Below are 21,550 nucleotides of genomic sequence, written 5' to 3' on the forward strand. Positions count from 1 at the left end.
ACGGACTCACTGATTGGCAACGCTGATGTAGTCACTAATCATTAGTCACCGATCACCTCTACTTCGAATTGTGCTTGAGTAGTGATCGCAAGTACTTTGACCATATATAAACGAATGATTGGTCGTTAAGGTTAGGGTTACTACCTTACTAGGGTTGCATTTAAAACAAACGGTGTATTTGAACAAAGGCCTTTTAAAAAATGTGTTTTTTAAAGTTGTAAAATTATGCCATATTGTGTAAATCAGAGGTCTCAAACTCAAATGTTCTCGCGGGCCAATTTCTTACATTTTGATGGCTCCGCGGGCCGCAGCCCCAATAATAGGGGAATTCAATTAATTTACAAGTAGGCCTTATTGGACGGGACCTTGCAGACTGACATTCCACACGCATCGTAAAAATCTGATTTACTATTGTGAATTCATGCCTGGCACGAAAAAATAAGATTTTTAGATATTTGTTTAAAATTGTTGCTGCACTTGGCATAGTGTCAAAAATAATTAGTTGTAGACATCACGCGAGAGTACAAATGCATCAGGACATCGTAAAAGCTGTCACCTTGTAATTTTGCAGCTATAGCGGACATTTGACGTGCCGCAATTATAGGTCGAATCTTAGAATTTTACAAAGATTGATCTGATATCAGAGCATTGGAGCCTAATCCGGGTCTCGGGTATACTCCTGAAAACTAGGCTATCGATCATGTCATTAACAAGTCAGATTAAATAAGCATCATATTTAGCCTCGACTATTTGAACAGATCAATAACAACTTGAATATAATGATTACTGTGCCATAGAAATAGAAATGTCCAATCGCCCAAGAATCCATTTGTGTTACAGCTTTGAAACGTAGGCTACGACTACTTTATACTCGCAACATTTAATTTGAGATGGATAAAGATACCCAAGATGACACAGTATGTAACCAACTATACATCAAGGGGGCAACATAATGCCAGTGGTTGCCATACCGACCTGCCTAAATATATAAATAAGCTACGAAACAAGTAATGTCACGTAATAGGTAATCTTCCACTGAGTTTTAACTCTTGAAAGTGATGTAATAGCGAGGTTTTGATGAGTAGTATCTGGCTTCTGGAGTATTTTAGAGCGAATTGCATGGGCCTACGCACAATTACCACCCGATCTAGCCGACGTATAGCGATATGGGATGGCTGGAACCCTCAAAATAGTCGGTTCGTCAAAGGAGCTATATTTAGCCTATTTTTTCAATTGTCAATCACGTCAATCCACGATGACGTCACAATTGAATATCCGTGACGCCATGGCTTTAAAAAACATATTTTAAATTACGGCCTTGTTTTAAGCATGTTTCTTTTAAATTGATTTTTGTTTTAAATGAAACCTTGGGGGTTACCATACGTCCTACATTTTCAGGAAATCGAAAATGTCCTCCAAGGACGCCTACATTTCCTTCTTTTGGCAATTCGTAATCCTTTATAGCTTTGACAACCAGGTCACCGGACAGGCACAACTAAAAAACGCCATAAATGACGTGAAATCTTGAATTATCTGTTATTATTATAAAGCGTATCTTTCGGGAGTTTGAAAAATGACACAAGGGTATTTCTCGTAAAATCTTTCAAATCACCCGTTTTTAGTCCGGTAATCAAACTTTTGTGATTTGTAAAAGGTGTCCTCTTTTTCTGACCCCAAAATATGGTAACCGTATCGTTAACTGACCTGCGCCGGTACCAAGAGTGTGATCAATGGAAGGTCCGGTATCTACAGAGCTCGTAGGACCATTCTGTCTGTTCCAATCGAAATCGTCGGTCGTAAGTTGCGTGAAGCATACATCGACGCTATTCTCGAAATCACATATCGTTGTTTCTCCTGTTGAAAAAGGGGAAGATAGCAATAGATCTCAAAGAGCAATGATAAGTTCGTGTAACTTACTGGTACATGGGCCTGTGGTCATTCTGATGTCATCCAAACCAATATCCGAGTTTATGGGCTGGCCGATGACACCTTCGAATATTATCTGAAAGCAATAATGCGCGCATCATGTAAGTGAAAACCGTAGAATGAATTGACAAAAGTGGCGTCGTTGAAAGTCGAATCATTCGGGGAAATGTAACTGAAACACTTTCATAAGTTTGTATTGGTTTTAATTGCGATAACCATCACAGCGAAAACAACTGGTTAATTCATGCGTGGATACTACCAATTGTTGACATGGTTTGTTATTGCGAATGAAGTACACATTGACGACTTTAGCCCATTCGCTCATCATTTGCCATCATTCCTTTGATTTGATATATGAAGATAGCCAGACATTATGATAGAGTCCAAGCACCAATGTCAGATTTAGTTACATAACTAAATGCACGACTGCACGTCTTCTCGCTGGTGTTCAAGAGGTCGATAGAACAACGTAATCTGATCTGAGCTAGAACAAGCGCGCCCGTTGGATTACCGGCCAGTGGTCATTGTTCGGCTGTAGCTTAATTATTTCTCATACGAATAATGGAGAGTATGCTACAGAATATAGATCATAGTTTGCGTGAAAAAATAATAATGGAAACAGTCTAATAATGCAAATTGAAGTTAACTGCAATAGTCAGAAAACTGTAGCCTAGCCCATATTCAGCGACAAATATTCGTAAACGTAATAATCTTTGCATTATATTTTCATCTGCGTAAGACACACGAAGCGCAATGCGATACCCAAGACACTATGCAACATAATAAACAGGCGGGAGGATACCGAAACGACCAGTTACGGCTCGTTAACTGTAGCGTCCACCCCGGCCTATAGTGCCCGATGTAACAACGTTCGATCTTGAATTGATCAAATATTTTCGCTTAAGAATTTCTGAAATTCACCTGGAATTTCACTCTCGTTGTGATGTCCATATAGCCTCGTAACCATCTGTCTCCTTGTGCACCAGTCCTGGACCACTTTGGGTTCGTCAGCACCGACCCTTCGTTAATGTAAACGTTCAATGACCCCAACCCGCTGCCGTGCATATGGTACCTAGTGCAAACAGATACAAATGCGGCATTATTTGTATTCATGGCGTTCAAAATACGGCCTTCGTATCTCACCAGAATTCTAAGCAGCTGTCCGACGTCAAGGTCGTCGCGGGGCTTACCAGCCATGCTTTTTGGTTGGCACTTTGTGTGAGAGATTCCATCAATGCATATCCGCCTAGAACAGAGAATACAATGTATATACAGTTGTACATTGTACAACATCTGTTACCGAATTCATGACGGCAATTGCAGATATGCAGAGATCGCACTACGCGCATTCAGACAGCTGATAGTGTCTAAATAGGCCTGGCAATCTATTATGGCTACTTAATCTGTCTTACCAAGGCCAGTAGTATGATCTCCTGATGGGCCGGTACCGGCAGCCGACCCAGATCCTTTTCCTGTCGTGTATGTCCACTGGAAGTATACCGGGTCGGTCGATGTAGTGGGTGAATACGTGCAGAAATCCGACTCGAAATCGCAGTCAAGCTGTGTCTGTTGTGATCGCACGCCTGAAGATACATCATGAAGTTGAAGTATAGTATAACGTCAGCATACTAACATTAGTGACATGCACTATTCATATCAGTGGTTCTGAGGCTTTTAGTAAACCAGTCGTACCCTTGTAATCTGCAAGGCTTCGGCGAACTTCAGATTATGACAGATCGAGTCACAAAAGCAGAAACCTACCACACTATACACATATAACTATAGGCCTACGTCTAATACATTACCATAGATTACTGGTGTTCACAATAAACTAGGCATCAACAACAGTGCTAACGCAACAAAACGACAAGATTACGATGAATATTTACTGCATATCATTATGACTTCCTCCGTTTTCTTTCAGAGACCAATTCAGCAATGCGAGGCTTCGCCTTGCCAAATGACATCGTATTGTTCAGTCGGAACGCAACAGCGTAACATCAATTGCTAATGGGATAATGAATATTAAAGATATAATCGACATATCAAAAGGATTCGATTTCCAATCCAAACTGCACTATACACATAACGTACTGGTATCACAACAACAGTTAAAATTCGATTATTAATCATGACTAATTCCGTGCAGCCAATTATCGCCACGACTCGTCAAGACGAATCACATGCATCGGGTGTGTGTCTTGACCCGGAGAACCACCGAGATTGGCTCATCGAGCCCCTGGGGCTTGTTTTTACCCCGGTTTGAAGTACCGCTGGTTTAGATCTATCGCAGTTTCTGACTGACTGATCACAAGCCTAACCCTTTCTGCGATGGCCAAGTCGGCAGGTCGCAAAATTTCTATTAAACTATTACAATTATCACAGAATGTTATCTTATAATTTCTTGCAGATCAACCTTCCCACTCACTCTGTTGAATATCAAAATACCTGAAGTGGTGATACAATTTAGCAAAAGCCTCGGTAGATATAGCCCGTGACTGAAATTATTCACCAGGGTTGGTTCGTTCGTTTATCAATTCAAAACGCCCACAATTGCGATAAAATCAAAAGATTAGAAGGTGTCGAAACGATTTCGAGCAGTCTATTAAATTAAGCGTACATTTTGGTCAAGAATATGTATATAAGAGGCATGCACGATTGCACAAGATAACATGAAAAGGACAAGCGACGAATATGAAGTGAAGGACATGTGTCGCTATGCGAACTTGATAGTCAGATCGTAGCCCGGGAATCTCGAGCCCTGTCTAGTATTTAATTTGTAAAAACTGCATGTACTTCGACTTGAATGTGGACAACGGACGAGGACATACTGTTACACAGCTGAGGTCTATTATATACTTGAAATATCGATTTGTTGCCTCGTAATTTGTGATGAACATATGGAAGTTGGGAGACGAGGTCGCGAGTGTGTTGTGGTCCTACTTGCAGACTTCAGATTCTGAGGTGACGAAATCGTTGGATTTGCAGGGCACTGACCGCAATGGAACTGATACATAAACTTGGCGATTTCTAACCTCCTCGAAACTTGCCGATATGACACTGATGCGGTACTATTCGCTGACGCAATTAATTCTGTACAAATTAACAAATCCCCACGCCCAGCAACATTAATTTTGCGATCAATACTACTATTATATTATGGTTCATATATACAGTGTTTTATACGTTGAATCTTACCTGACGCTAGCAACAACGACGTTGCTAGTACATAGTACAGCATGGTTGTTATTCGTATGGATATCTCGTTATCGACTGAATAATCCACGTTGCATCTTATAAAACTTTATACTTATTTATGCAATATATATTATGTCGGAGCACTGTCGCAAGGAAGTATAACAAGCAGGTTTAAATGCAGGTATTCCTCATAGTCTCAGCGAATTCTTATTACTAATTTCCGAAACTGGCCCTGTTCTCTCGATATGCGATAATCCAGCAGAATGTAAATTTTCATGAGCGAACACACGATGATCAGAATCATTCCATAGTTTCAGCTATCGCTGACAATAGTACAGATTATGTTTCCAATTGACAGCACCTCTCACCGATATAATATGGGTCTATTGCCATATAATAAGCTAATATTGAGGGAGAGCTGTACCAGGAGATGTGTGGCGTTAATTAATAAATACATTCATCAAATAGTGCAACGCAGGTTCAATCGATGTACCCATGCCCGTAATATCGTCTCGCGTGTGTTGTTTGATCAGTGATTGCCTTGCATCGGAACATTCTTTTATTTGGCTTATATTCATCGGGTCGCTCCGGAAGAGTTCGGGGATAGCTTAACAAATCAACTCATTCTGGGTCTGGGGTAACGTACCGCTACGTTATATTATGCCTATCTCATACAGTACCTGCTGACAATGTGTAGATCTGGGGTGTCCGAAATACGACGCACGAGTCCGTTAGCTCATATCTATAATTCTGGGAATATAACTGAAAATGATACGAGCATGACAGCGGTCGAACTCTTTTGGTCCTCACCATTTCAATTCAAGACAGGATTATGGCAATCATTGAAACAAAATGCTCGATGCAGCCCAAATCAGGGTATTTGGCTGCAAGTCACCCTGGCACAACAGTAGCTGCCTCACCTCAAACTCACAGTTGAGCGAACCCAATCCCGCAAATCAACATAAAATATAGTACTTTATGGCAAATCTTTTCTACTTGAATTTTTTTCGTGTTTCGCGCGATTTGCCTACCCAACAATCTTGATTTTCTGAAGAGAAGGTTGTTCCTCCCCAGAAAAGCAATGGGTAATGGGCAAATTGTGGCCATCAGGGTGATTCAATTGATTACAAACAACCACGTTAACCAGAAACCACCGTAAGTCATTGGAAGTCGATCAATCGTTAATGTGCTTGTGCATTTTGCGCATGTAATTAACTACTATAAACTATCTGCGTATTCGTTTTCAGTAGGATATTCAAGGCATAGCATGTTATGGTGTGGCATGGTATGCTGGCATAGTATGGAACTGAAAATACCCCACTATGGTGTCCTAGACCAGTGGTTCTCAACCGCCGGTCCGCGACGACATTCCTGCCGGTCCGCCAGGTATATTACAATTTCATTCTTTAATTTCAAGATGCAATGTTTAACGCTGGTCCATTGATAAAATAAATAAAACATCAAATTTTAAACTGATTCATAACTTCGTGAGGTAACATTAGGGCTGGAAACATGTTCGATTTGACTTAAAGTTCAAGATGCTTCATTTGACGACATGCGAGCGACAAATACAGAACAGATACGAGCTCACTCATCGCTAAACAGCGCAGTTTGATCATTGGTTTTCGATTCATTCATTTTGTGCAGGAACGTATAACTGGGGGATCGTAAACCGCTTAATTGGAGAGGGGCCGAGCTTGAAAAAAGTCTAAAATTATTTCGCCAATGAACATAAATCAGCATATTTATTTGAAACTTTTTCCAGAATTTTTCAATTTCTTTTCGCGCTTTGCACGAATTAGTGTGCCTAAATGTCTTGCTTAATAGGCGACCTGATTTATAGGCATTTCGGCGTCAGCCATTACCGCGTCACGACGCACCAACCCATAATGAAGTTTAGGTTAACATGGGACTCCGAAATGTGGACCAAAAAATTCGGCCGCGAAAAACCGCTCCGGTTGTGAATGATCGAAAATTTTAGCCATTGGCGCGATCAGTTACGTAAACTATCTGCTTACGCTGAGTAGAATACATGTGATCACAAGTACAGGTGAAATATCCACCCAACTGTAGGGTCTGGGGGCGAATCCCGCGGAAGTTTGGCTTATCGCCCTGTAGGGGTCCCAAGACCAACGTCTTTGGAGGTGGGCTAAAGAAGGGCTTTTCGGTCCGGATTTGTGGATGGCCGGTATAGCTGCTGCAATATGTTTTCTTGCGGCACGCATTGTATTCGTAGTTGGCAGAGTAGCCTTCGTCTGGTGGCAGTGGGCATGAGCAAGGTAGCACGACAGGATGCTTGGTTCGACTCCGATACGCTTCTTCTCTCGATATTATCAAAGAGAAGAATATTATTGGAGTTGGCGTGGTCGCTTAATCTCACGGCCTTCGGCGCGAAAGACTGCGTAAACGAATATCGGCGGTAGCACGTTTATCTGGCAAGTCAATTTTACATCGACTCGGAAGACTCACTACCATAAAATCAAATGGATGCCATCGGGAATATAATTAACTACGATCAAAATCCTCTAAATGTCACTCTATAGCGCCATATAATTGCAAAAAACGGTTGCATACTTTCCATTTTGGCCTCGTATCAATTTTGAAAGTTCACCGGTCCGCCAGACATTTTTTGAAATTTTACCGGTCCGCGAGGCGAAAAAGGTTGAGAACCACTGTCCTAGACAATATTCACCACCACCCGTGTCAAATGGTGATGCTATATCTCGCTAATGGGAAAGGAATGTGTGCTTGTCACCCCTATGTGTGCGGCGGCGATTCATACGCTTCTTCCCCTAGACTAGATATTCGTATGGCGGAACCCAATACCAAAATTTGGGATGTGTGAAACAGCCCTGCACGAAAGGCTAAAGTAAATTTAGGTCCGCGGTCGCATTTGTTGTTATGGAAGTTGCTTGCTTACGACATTCGTGTATAAGTCACTCGCACTTTGAAATAACAGAGCAGACAAAACGCAAGATAGCAAGAAAGTGATAAATATATAAACGCAGAAACAGGCCAAAAAGTGATTTCTACGTCAATTTTACACTCGTGCGTTCTGAGTTACGTCTCGTGACTGTGGGAGTTTTTTTCGGCCCACACCCTGGAATTTTCACCCAGCAGACTACGACTAAGGTTATCCATACAGTATGCAAGTATATCAAATGTCACCCATGTGAGTGAGCTGGCCTTGGGCCCTTATTAAAAATAGTGGGACTTCCCTGGGCCGACTCGTAGATCCGCTACTGCAGCGCAATACAACATAGACACAATCACATACAATACATGCTGCGTGCATTGCACGTGTATCGTTACGGAGCAGAAGCATACGCAATGGGCATCAAACTGTTTACTTCATGTTGTTGGGGTTCACATGGTGGCTGGTTGTGACGAAAATTCTGTGTGTGTATGCGACGATGATTCAACGTTATCATGGAAATCAATCATTGACCTCGAATATGAGTATATATAGATCTAAGGCACGAATCGTGGATGAGGGTAATATTACAAAAGTCGTCTATAAATAATCACAACAGTTCTTATGTAACACACACACGACGTTTTATAACAGTGAAATTAACTCGGATTGCGCGAAAGTCAGTGTAAAGTTCGCGTTCGTATTCATTATGATTTCCTTCACGAAAGAATCCTGGTATGTTTTGGGCTGCGAACCCTTTCGAAGCCGTTGCAGAATGGAATTTCAATTCAATTCAAGTTATTGCTACAATTTTCATCATTGCAATACACCACAAGATTGCGATACAATGAAAGATAGGACGGTGTCGAAACGACTTGTGGTAGTCTTCGAAATAAGACACCCACCTAGGCCTAGATGGCTGGCAACCTGGCCTGGAATGAATTATTCACATTTTGCTTGAAGAAACACTGGCTTTCAGCCCCACATTGTCCGGTGCATAATTTCGAGAGCATCAAAACATACGAGACAGAAACAACTTTATTCATCCATATCATCGTTCATAGTTGGGTCCAGGCCATGGTAGGCCTATGGTATGGAAGTATGGAAAGAAATTTCGGTATGGAATATGGAAATGTGCAAGTAGGTATGGTATGGAAATTTTCCATGTATGGTATGGGATTTTTCCAAACTTTGACAGTTTTTGCCAGAACCATGACAATAATCCTACTTTCGATTGGTCAAATTGATTGCATACCTCGGAATATCGCTCACTGTCTTGTTCATACGTCAAATTGAAATTAATGATGCTGGTCGATAAAGCAATGCGCATATGAAGGATAATAATATTAATGATAATTATTCCAATCTAAATATCATAAAAACGAATGATATTCGACCGCTGTCGCGTTAGAACTTGCCCTTCGCTTATCGTAACTTCCACTCACTAAACTTCCAAGGTATAGTTTCAAACTCACAGACCCTGAGAATGTAGAAGTTACATATTGTTTTCAGTTTGTTAAACTTGGAAATAATTTTCTGCGCTTTGGCAGGATGATCATAATGCAATATCTATTTGGCATAGTCATCACTGTAATTCAAAAATATTCAGCCTGTCTTGGAGCGACGCTACAATATGCCGGCCTCCGAAACGCATTGTAACATGAAGTAATCTGGTTATCTCAGATAAAAGAATGCGCATCCTGATGTTGGCTATAAAGACGCTAACGACCCACATATTGGTGGGAAAAATGGACGTTTGATCTGCTGTCGCAAAATGATTGAAGCGATGTAAAATCAGGCTATATTTTAATGCAGTGGTTTTCAATCGGTGGGGAATTCTGGTTGGGAATATACTCACTGGTAAAATACTTCTTCACATTATTAACCTCGTTTAATAAACGTCTTTATGAAATGCCCATTGTATCTCTAATATTTTTTAGCTCATTTGCAATTGAGCAATTCGTATTATCAGTACGGTTGATCTCATCTGTGCCTCATCTATACGTACCGAATTATCGTCTTAAACCGTAAGCATCGAATTTTGCGAGTTGACGAACTATATCGCTTCGTAAGTATCAAAAGTTATACTCAAATATTTTCCAATAGTTTGTCTCATGTGTTTGATGACTTTTTCGTACTTGCTAAAAATGTCCAGTCCCATTACACGAGATCCTCATCAAAGGGAAATATCTACTCGCCCCACCCAATAGCAACCTAACTAAGAGATCTATCTACTACTCAGGACCTATATCATCTGGAATGCATTACCACAAGATATCCGTGAATTGCCTTACAGATTAAAAAAAGACCTACTTAATCACCTTTTTTCGTTATATTAACACTGTTGTCCTACCTCGCCCAGACATTGCTTCGTGGATCATTTGCTACCATAGTTTACTTTTTATTTTTATTTTTAAATCAACATTTTTTACAGCCTGACTGTAGAGTCAAGTGTACCCGTTTGATGCTGGTGTTATCAGGCTAGTTGACCTTCGCGGTCGTATCGATCATTTCTATCTGATACCGAATACTGTGGGCCTACATGCATGTTATCTGTACCACCATCATTGCCGTCTGTTTTTTAATGTATTTTGGTTGGATGAAAATAAAGACTCTCTCTCTCTCTCTCCAATTTGCGAGAATCGACTGGACCGATATGCGATCTTCTGTATATATGTTGTTATTCATTCGTACACGAAATGGTGTGATTGAAATCACCTGATTCGTTATAATAAGACTTCATACGTAGGCCTATATAAATATGTATTCACGGGAGATCGCGGACTCGGTAATCGACAGCATGGACGGACTCGTTACAAATGAAATGTAATATTTATTTATTTTCGAGTTATAGTAGCGTGCAAAAGCGTAGCTTATGGCGGCTTATTATATCTATATCTACTATACGCATAAGCTCGTCCACATCAGGAAGTTGATCTGACCCATGCATTATTTGGCATTTCTATATGTAAATTGATGCTATCTCGCTACATTTGGAAACATTTCAAACCTTTCCTGTATTCTGTCGGCTTACGTATACATTTTGTGGAGGCGCAACATTGCATTTACGGTCATTAATTTTATTGCGTACAGTTTAATTCTGGGGTTTCTAACTTTCATCAATAGCAAGTCTTTACAAAACAAAGTCTGACCAAATTTTACTGGAGGGAGCAATTTTAAAGAGTGCATCAAAATATAAATTTCAGGTTTTTGGGGAATGAAAAAAGGTCGGGAACCAATTTTCTCATTTAACAATACCTTTGTTTTATGTAATTACGTGAATGATGTTACTGCTAGCAGTGCGTTTACCACACTAGATTTACATGTTATGAGATTCTGTTGAGATTTTCAAATAATCCCGTGTGTAGGCTACTGTATAGTACTATAGTGTATAATATACACTGTAGATCAGGGGTCACCAACACGCGGCCCGCGAATTGATTTGAGATTTTGAAAGAAAGCTAAGAAAACCATTTTGAAATGATGAAGTTTACAACAGTTTCAACATATTGTTGTTGTTGTTGTTGTTTCAAAACAAGCTATTTTCCTGTGCCCAAACATCACTATTCGTCACTAGCTAAAACGGCTTCGGCGATGGAAACAGCATTCCAACGAGGGAGAATAATCAGCTGATATGAATGGGCTGGGCATATTGCCTTAACGTGCAATGGCCAAACACTGCCAAGACTGAGACGCTTGGAGAACGGCATATAGTGCAGTGGTTCTTAAAATGGCGGTGTGCACCTCTAGTAGCGTGAAATCATCTGAAAGGGGCACGGAGCTGCGATGAATTGGAAATTTTTCCGCGCTCGGCGTGAGTTACATGAAATTCATATTTTGTCTGTAGGCCTACGCCGGAATTCTTATTGCAGAATTCTCTCATCAACAGTCATAACTTTCCATGCCATCAAACTATCCTTTGAGGTTGCTAGCATTCTGGTTGCATTTTGTGATATGACGATACGGGGAGAGCGAAATTTTTCAATATCATAAAGAGGGGCGTGTCTAAAAAAGTTTGAGAAACACTGGCGTAGGGCTTCCCCACAAGATCGAGCTTTACGTCTTTCAGCTAGTAACGTATCTCGCTAGCCCTAATATCGATTCCTTAGTCGCTGAAAAGCGTTTTCATATATCGTGCACAGCTCAGAGTTCAAAATAAAATGAAATTGATGATGATAATTTTTTGTTGTATTTGTATTCCTTTAATAGAATATTACTTCTTTTGTGGTCACTATGCCCATTGCCTCTGTTAGGTAGTACGGCGTTGTACTGACGTAGAGTTTTGAAACGTGGTTGCCTGGTTTATATCGATATTGAATTCATGCGGCCCGCGGCCGCTACGAAATGTGAAAAGTGGCCCGCGACCCGTTTTGAGTTGGCGACCCCTGCTGTAGATGTTATACGATCCGTCTCCGATGATTAGGCTAACCTACATCGCTGACTAAATATGTTATAAAGAAACCGGGGATATCATTGGTGGATCAGGGCTGTTTCCATCCAAAATAATCAGAATATAAACGCCGGAAGATTTCCACACAACAAGAATAGAATATCACATGCGAGGTTGGGCTGGTTGCGAAAGTATGGAAAAGGTATCAAATCTGTTATGGAACAAGGTTGCTATATGGTATGGAAATCGTTAACTATGGTATGGAGCGATTGGGGCGGGTATGGAGTATGGAAAATTCCCATTCCATAACAAATAGGCATATACCATGCCCTGGTTGTACGTAGGCCTACATGTAAAGGACGCACGTGTAATGTGCATTTTAGTTTAGCTTAGTTTCGTAATAATCTCACCATTTCAAGACACCCGAAAGATTACGTTAAAATCAAAAGATAAGAGACATACCGTCTTGGAGTAGTCTTTCAAGCGAACATCCCGCCAACAACTTTGGCCTCAAGAACAGCAGGGTTCATCAACCTTTTTGATACTAAGGGCAACTTATTCTTGGGTAGGTTACCATACGTCTTTTCAAAGTGTCCTCGGAGGACACCCAAATGTCCTCTTTTTTGAGATTTTGTCCTCCTTTTTGGAGAAACTTGGTTAAATATAGGTAAAAATTCTGTGATACAGTGAATCAGCAATGAAGTAACGGTCCGGCGGCTATATTGGGAGCTGAGCGGGAAAGCTTTTTTTTAGTCAACCGACCACGAAGTGCAAAAAATTGACCCTTTTTTCAGGATTTTCCTCCGGTATTGCAAGTCGTAAAATTATGAAGAAGTGTCCTCTTTTCATATTTCCAAAATATGGTAACCCTATTTTTGGGTAGGCCAACTGATTAACATGAACGGCCGCCAGTTACTTCCGCCGTTTATCCGTGCTAGGTAGGATTTCTTCACTTAGATATTCAGAGCACTGGGCAGGGTTTCCGTTCCTTTAGAACGGAGAATTCTCTCCGGGACTCACACCAGCGTCTCCGAGTTCAGCTGCGTTGCCGCACTGGACGCCGAAGCTCCAATCTGCACCGAGGCTCGGGAATATCAACTAGAATCCCGATGAGCGTCCGAGAGGGCGAAGACAGGGAACGAACGCTGCGATTCAGAACTGCGTTCGCCTGTTCCTTAGGATAGAGTCGGTGGTTCTGTCAGACCAATCTATTCACTACCGTTGGTGAGAAAGGTTTATTGGTTGAAAAGTTGACGTTTTAGGTAAATGCGGCGTGAAACATAGTAGAAAAGCAAATATCTGTCAATAGAAAAGTCATTCAATTTATTAATAGTACTAGCAAGAAACAGGTAGTAAGAAAATAGTAATATCAATTAAACCAAGATAATAATATTAATATTGTGCTACCGAACCGGCACCAGTACCAGTACATCACCCCCACAAATATTCACTAAGATCGTGCAAGAAATCAAATGCAATTGACAGAAAGATTTCCCTTTGAAATCATAAGGCTTTTCTGCAAGCGAATATACTTTGTACTAATAGAAACTTGGCATATAACGCAACATTGCACAAAATACCGTGAAATTTGTGGACACATATAAAAATTTCAGATCAAACCATGGAGCCTAAACGTGATGAGCGAAGTATCAAACAGAATTGTCAACATAGCAAGAAAGGAAACTTGAAAAATCGTAAGAAATCATTTTCCTAATGCATTTTCAATATTGAGGTAAAAAAGATACCCGAGGTCATGAACACCGCGTTGATTTGTGTTCATAGAAGCTAGTAAGTCACCGAATACCATATCACCAAAGGGTCAGAATATAAATTATTATCGAAACAGCCGAAGACACAGAAAGCAGGTTACAAAAATTTAAGTCAGGCTGGCAATGGCAACTCTGGAGAACATATGCGGGCTGAGGAATCAATTGACTTATCTTCGTCCCTCGTATGCATTGAAGTATCACGACTGTATTACACTCAGAGCTTCACTAAGTAGTTAGCTTTGGCAGTCAAGTAGAAGTAACGTTGTCATTTTTAATGAATTACTAGTGAAGTAGCGATTCCCAAGACATTTAATCAGGTAAGTTGTTTCATAAGTAGATTTGTTCGAGGGGGAGCATAACTTTAGCCGTTGATGAGAGGTGGCAGTTTCCCAAATTGCTGCTTTTGAAAATATATTCGGTGACACAGGGGTTATTTTGCCAGATTTCGATGACAATTTCACTCGCACGAGTGATGCTAGAGTGTCCCAAAACTGCTATTCACTTAATAAAAGTCGCAGCTTTTCCTGAAATAACTGTCAGAAAACCGCAATTGGTCTACAAACATGTCCAAAAATAACCCACTTAAGTGCCCCAAAAAAGAGGAAATACTTCGTTTTATGACCACCTCTGAGTGCACATGAACGATACAGCGCGACATAATCAACTCATTGTTACGGCCGGTTTTCACTAAGGACGAGTGAATAAATATATAAAATTGAACTTCAAAAGGCGATCTTGATATACGGCCCCATATATCGATAGAAAAACTTACTTCCGCACCTATTAAGCCTCAAACTATCTTTCTAGCACAATAGATTATCAAGACACTGAAAAATCAGCTATATCTGGATTGTTTGGCGGAATTACACGGTGACTAGAGAATGCAAGCACCCGAAATAATGTCACCAAACTGACGGACCTTTTCAATGTCTCAACAATCTGGTCCCCATCCGTCTCAGTATTGACCTAATTTTTCAACAAAACCATTATCGCCGATTTGCAAACGAAGTGCCCAAAATGTCAATCCTCCCATTGAAACAGAACAATAAACACATTTAACTAATCGCTTTTGGCAATACCGCTTTACCGAACTCTGTAAATAATAATATTGTATTACATTTGCATGAGTGTAATTATTTCATGAGTTAGACCTAAGCCAAGATTAAACTTTTGCAGCTGGGCCTTTTTCTATGGTAGAAGTAGTTCATGACACATTGGGGCTATATATCAAGACCGCTTTTTTAACCCCACCCAAGTGTCCACAAACCCCCGTTAAATCCAATACTGGTTAGACTCCAAACCCGCGCCAGGCGGCAACGACAATTCCGGGGCATACGGCATTTTCGACAGCGACGCCGTCGACCTACTTGTAGAAATACCGTCCTGAACCTCATCGGTCCTACCAGCGGACCGGTGCAGTCCCGACGGCATACTACCCGCCATGGAGTTAGCCCCAGTGCGGGACACCGCATATTTCTCGTCCAGCATGGAAGGTATGCTTTCGTCGGAGGAATACAGCGCTAACACGTCAGGATCGATGAATTTATCGCTTTTGGCGTGGTAAAGTCTATGGTTCCCGTTTCTGTGCCCATGCGGACCGGGGTAGTACATGTCACTGTCAGGAAAATCGATAGACCCTACATCATCGTAACGATAAACTGTTGAAGGCGAATAAAGGGTTGATTGCTGCCCGTCACGAAACGAAGCAGGTTCATAATTGGAAGGAACGTAACTAGGCGCGTATTCTTCTCTGTCGAATATGGAAGGCAGCAAAGACTCTGTAGCGTCCGGCACTGAATTACTGTGTAACAAAGTCACAGTAACGCCGGGACACGCAGGACTATGTAAAGGCTTCCGCGACGTAATTGTGTGCTTTGGTTCTGTATTGTCGGTTTTTTGGAATTGAAAACTGTCTCGGTTGGTTAACGTGCTGTTTTCGTCGCAGTCTTTTGAAATGTTTCGTGATTTTCCATAACGTTTCTCTTGGGATCTGTACTTTTTTCTGTACAGTATCAGCATGGCTACGATTAAGATGATGATAAAAATGCCGGCGGCTATAGTGACTGGTATCCACCAACGTATTACCGCAGTTTTGACCTGGAAAAAAGAATGTTTCTGGTTTGAGACGCTTGAAACCAGGGTTATTATGACTCTAGTCGAAATTTTTTAGTGATTCGACTTGATTCTAATCATTTTCTTAAAAATTCGGAATATGACTTGACCCAGTCAATCTGTGTATTGACTCGACTTGCATTTGAGTCATTGCGCACGACTCAGACCAAGTCACGTGACTCGAGAATCGTACGGCAAAGACCGATATTTCATTGCTATTTGGAAGAATAGTAAAGTAACCACACTATTGGGATTTCGTCTATTAGTGCTTGTGCTTGAAAATTAGTATATAATGAATGCGAAGTCGTCGATATCAACGAGCAGAGTTGTTAACAGTGTGTATAACATGACATTAACTCGGAACTGAACAGTCAAAACTATAACTCGGACTCGACCCTCTGCTCGTCGACTTGGACTCGGACTTGACTCGGTGATGAATTAAAAATGAGTCGACTTGACTCGAATCAAAACTATAGAAGTGAGATTGACTTGTGACTCGGAACCTTGTGACTTACTTACAACCCTGCTTGAAACAGACTCGTGAGATCCTTTGAGCACTATGTAATTTGCACTATGTAATTTGTTGGCATTTTATCAAGGGGTTCTTCACCTGGGGTTCATGGACCCTTTGGAAGTCCGCGGACTAGTTTTAGGATTCCATCAAAGACCAACTGTAAAACTACAACTATAAGGCTACATAACCCTTACAGCATATATGTCCTTATTTTGTCTTATATTGAGCGCTCAGCACAGGTCATAAGCGAAAGACATACCGATACTGTCTGAGGTAAAACAACCTGAATTTCATTACGTTGCTGATTCACCATGCAGAACGCTGCGTTAAATGAATGTTAGAATAATTAGAATGGAGTACCTCTACATCTGCTTTGTCTGTGGTGGTCCTTGTCACTGCAGTGACGCTTTTACCAATCTTAGTACTGAGCTTGCTCGCAGCCGTCGTTTCATCGATCCTTTTTGAATCCCGTCCGTTCATGTTGACCCCAATGGTCGACGTTATAGCGGTGGAAGTATTGATTGTTCGAGAAGCTGTCGTTTTCACTGTTAATCAGAATGGAAATTGAAAATCAGGCATCAGCTTGCTAAGAGGCACAGTCACGATATATAGAGCCTCATCGATATCAGACATTCCTAAAACATAGACCCGGTCAGTATGCTGATATTGGCCACATCTAATGGCATCTTGTCTTACGCAGATCGGCCTATAGCCACTATATGCTGTCTTTAACCCTTCTTTAACCAAGCTTATGTGTACATTGTCGACTCACAGTGGCCGGATTCAGCCGGTGTGAACCGGTTCTACAGTCTCGCGAAATTTCAAGAGATCAGCATTATTGGTCGCATTACAATACAACAAGTAGCCCACACAGTTAGCCGAATGCATTGTGCAGGTATTCCGGATAGTTGGTGTTTTCTCGCAAAATACTTTACCGGCACAGATGTCATGTAGGCTAATCGAGCAACTCAAAATTATGCACATCGTATTACTTGCAGGTCAATGGCGGCAAAAAAATGCCTTAATGGACATCTCGCAGCTACCTGCTACGACACTTATTCAATTCTTCGCTCTTCACTGATACTTAGAGATTTTTACCCATCCTAGAAGGTGCCACGTCTAACTGTGCTATTACATCCAAAACGTTGACTTACTTGGACTGTCCTTATCCATTGCACAAAACAAAATAGGCACCCGCTAGAAATAGCAGCATATGGAGTGCTATAGTGAGTGACGCTATCCTCACGTCACCATTATATGCGAGGGAACGTTAACTATTGCTTGCGAACACAATGAAACCTTCCCGTTCAGGATAAAATTACAGAGACCTCACCATTAACAATCCAGAGTAAACAAAGAGATGTGTGTACACTGTACAGTACACTAAACAACATCCTGTAAGCGAGATTTGGGAATAGATAATCACAGACTAATAAAAGATTTACACTTTCTTACTCAGGGTGGCGAGCGGTAACGGCAATGTGTTAAATTGAGAGCAGATACCAATACAATCGAAAATTAGCGCTCTCACAGATAACGCGGTTACATTCAGCCAATAATGCAAAAGAAATCGCATCCGGCTTAAACCGCATTTACTAAAATTCAGATCATTTATTTGAACTGCTTTGTAGCCATTCTCACGCTTGGAAAATGGAGATGAGAAAAACTAGAAAGGCTGCATCCGAACACCCGTAAACTATAAATTATATACCAAAATTCCTAGTCTGGAGTTCGAAGATCATACTTCCATTTATACTCTCTCCCTGCAATTATGCTGCAATGTCACGAATATTGCTGATTTTTTTTATCTCCAATGGCCGATACTGATATTTGTGTTCAAAGAGCCATATCGTCTCAATATTGTCGGCAAACTGTCAATAATCACCATTATCAAAATCGTTGCGGTTCTAGTCATATTACCTTCAACCTGGGTGAGGAATCCTTTCAAAAATTCTGTGTAGTCTTCAGCTTGTACGCCACTCACGGCGTAATGTAAGTTCACGATAGCCGGTGGTACGGACTGATCACGCACGGACAGTCTGAAACAAAAGTTTATTGGGATCACGGGGAGTTAGCTACAAAGTATTGCTGCTTTCCGGGAATTGAAGAGGGTTTTGGCGACATATACTGCTGTCTCAAGCGGCTATATTTTAACTTCCAATTCAATTTTTAGGCACAACCACTACCTTTTCACAATCTGGATTTTGCAAAGTCGTAAGTAGTTTGAGGACATGCTGCCATCACTTTTATAATTAGAATTGTCGTGACAGATTGTGTAACGCGGTTACTGAATCTATTTTCAAAAAGTGCACCTATTCAGGGTGTCATCGGACATTTTATGTTAGTCGCGAAGATACATCCTCTGATTTACAGCCAAAAGTAGATCTGTAGAAGCAAAGTCATTTGAGTTTTTCATTCATAATTCTGCGATTACCCGATGTCCAGGCTCCTTTTGCAAATTTAAAATTTTCAACTGCTATAACTTCGCTTCTACTGGTTGGAAGTGGGCAAAAATTGGTAAGCATCATTCCTTTACACAACTTTACCGATTTCATGGGGGTTGACATTAAATTTGAACCAGCAGTTTGAGTTATGTAGCTCATGCGGTAACGTATGAACAGCGAGAATGCACAGTCGAATAACTACCGTACCGGAATTGCATGGTGTCCCCGTTCGAATCAGAAGAAGCATTCTCCATTCTGACAAAAACTCGACCGAGAGACACTTGCTTGTGAGTGAAATTTCGGGCATGAACCAGCACCGCCGGGACCTGGTCCAAGCTTCTCCTCGACCTAGTCGACCCTGCGTGTAACCATGCGTAAGATTCTTATTACACAGCAGTTGCTGAAGAAATTTGCGAGGTAATGTACTTGACACTGAAACAGCTTCGATGCAAATTTCGATCGAAAAAGCGATCGTATCAGAGATGGCAATTTCCACAGACAACTTCAATGGACAGGTGACAGCGGTCAATTTTTTTGATCATCAATCGACATTAACTCGGAATGTAATGGCAACAAATACTTGCAGCCGAAAGTAATTTTTGGAAATTTCAATTTGGGGGGAAAAATAACAGTTGCCTTTCGATATTCTACATGTAATACGTATTTTATAGAAGTTTCTGCAAAGCAAGGTCCTGCTAAAAACCAGTAACTTGATTTTGATTGTTATGTTTATTGAGGAGAACTGTTACTTTGCTGTCGGCTAGCCTACATTATAATGGCAATTGTCTCTAAATGGTACAGTATAAATGCAATGAATTTGTGGAAACAATCGTCTCAGCTTTCACGCGTAATTCGTCTTAAAATAGTTGCAGGCTACTTTTATAGTTGCTACATTCAAATTAAACCACGCACTCTTTATCACAAGATGAAGAAATAGTCCTACGTTCCAAGATTATGTTCTAAAATATCTGAACCAGGGGTGGACCACCTGCGGCCGTGCACACTAGGGTTGTCCAAAATTTGGAAAATCTTCCAAATCCTTCGTTGTAATGTCTTATTCCATAGATTATTGATAAAAAACGACACTGGGCTTAACCGTTTGGCACCGGCGTGTCTATTTTTCGACATGCCGATACGAGAGAAGGGTACCGTAAATGAAACCAAGATATATTACATATTAATCGTGCTAGGTCGTTGCTGTTCATTTCTGTGAATAGATATTGTTCGTACCAGTTCATAGATACCTTGTTATTTGATATTTATTATATTTAAGACGTCAAAATCGTATATCAAACACCGTAGATAAATATGGGGTAAAATACACTGTCTCGGTAATTCGCGCGTCATTGACTACTCTCAGATAACGTTCTGTATGTTTCGTTCTAGCCGGCTTAGGGCATAGTTGTTTCTCATGTGAATAGCTAGTGTTCATACAAGTCCACACATATCTACATATCTGATATTAGTTACATATAAGCTGTTCAAAAGCTATGTGATAGGCCGCGTGACAACAATATCCGCCGAAGCATCATTGCGCAGACGCGCGTTCCTCATACCCGTCATATATACTGTTGTACATTTGGTTTTAGTCGTCATAACCAGCTGTAGTTAGTTGCTATAAATAGGGGTTGTCAGCTTCTATTTTTTTTTAGCTAAAACAACCATACTAGTTAGTTCCACACCGCTCAAGGCTGCATTTGAAATCGGGAAGCTAATTCCCGCAGACTACCGTACCAGCTTCAAGCAGATGGATGAATACCCGTCACATAATGTGATATATATCGTGTTCTAATAGCCATAGACCTTCATATATTGCGTCTGTGGATTGTTACCTATATGATTCTAAACACCGGCTAATGGCGAAGTATAATTCGGAATACGCACAATATTACTACGCCAAAGCGTGCGTCTAGATATACAAAGAGCTGTCGTACATCGATATATATCTTACGTTGTAGTAATGATAAGCATTTGCGGTTTGTCTCATTCAATGAAACTAGTCAATCTCCACCTACAAGGCCAAAGTAAACAACATTAGTTATGAATAAGTCACCCCAAGGCCGCTTCTGAAAATCGCGAAGAGAATCGCTGCAGACTACCACGGTAGTGTCAAACGCAGGGACGAATATCCATAACATAAAGTGTTATGTCCTGAATTCTGTTTGTAATATACATTCTTAGATTGTTTCTGTGAAGGGTACATGCCCATAAGATTATATCTACATCAGACAACAGTTATTAGTCATGTATATATCGTAATAACTGCAATACTACTCGGTGTGC

General features: G+C 40.8%; 3 protein-coding genes across 10 annotated transcripts in view; 1 reads left to right on the forward strand and 2 right to left on the reverse strand.

Moving 5' to 3' along the window:
- Positions 1-5,287, reverse strand: part of LOC145446927 (MAM and LDL-receptor class A domain-containing protein 2-like) — a 229,516-nt gene extending 224,229 nt beyond the window's left edge. For both annotated transcript variants that reach the window (XM_080325301.1, XM_080325300.1), the window contains exons 1-6: positions 5,125-5,287; positions 3,339-3,509; positions 3,070-3,172; positions 2,848-2,998; positions 1,918-2,002; positions 1,705-1,854 (exon numbers count right to left, since the gene is read on the reverse strand). In XM_080325301.1, the coding sequence (XP_080181427.1) occupies positions 1,705-1,854; positions 1,918-2,002; positions 2,848-2,998; positions 3,070-3,172; positions 3,339-3,509; positions 5,125-5,167 (703 nt within the window). In that variant the 5' untranslated portion in view covers positions 5,168-5,287. The remainder of the gene's footprint in view (positions 1-1,704; positions 1,855-1,917; positions 2,003-2,847; positions 2,999-3,069; positions 3,173-3,338; positions 3,510-5,124) is intronic.
- Positions 1-21,550, forward strand: part of LOC145446931 (armadillo repeat-containing protein 8-like) — a 393,366-nt gene that overhangs the window by 163,750 nt on the left and 208,066 nt on the right. The gene's annotated exons all lie outside the window — the stretch shown is intronic.
- Positions 13,640-21,550, reverse strand: part of LOC145445926 (chondroitin sulfate proteoglycan 4-like) — a 39,109-nt gene continuing 31,198 nt past the window's right edge. Inside the window, exons 37-40 of the mRNA XM_080324082.1 lie at positions 19,475-19,625; positions 18,744-18,862; positions 17,184-17,368; positions 13,640-16,294 (exon numbers count right to left, since the gene is read on the reverse strand). Of these exons, the coding sequence (XP_080180208.1) occupies positions 15,470-16,294; positions 17,184-17,368; positions 18,744-18,862; positions 19,475-19,625 (1,280 nt within the window). The 3' untranslated portion in view covers positions 13,640-15,469. The remainder of the gene's footprint in view (positions 16,295-17,183; positions 17,369-18,743; positions 18,863-19,474; positions 19,626-21,550) is intronic.

This window comes from Botryllus schlosseri, chromosome 9 (assembly GCF_051294905.1).
Source record: "Botryllus schlosseri isolate E-star chromosome 9, Bs_hap1, whole genome shotgun sequence".
In the NCBI taxonomy this organism is placed as follows: Eukaryota; Metazoa; Chordata; class Ascidiacea; order Stolidobranchia; family Styelidae; genus Botryllus; species Botryllus schlosseri.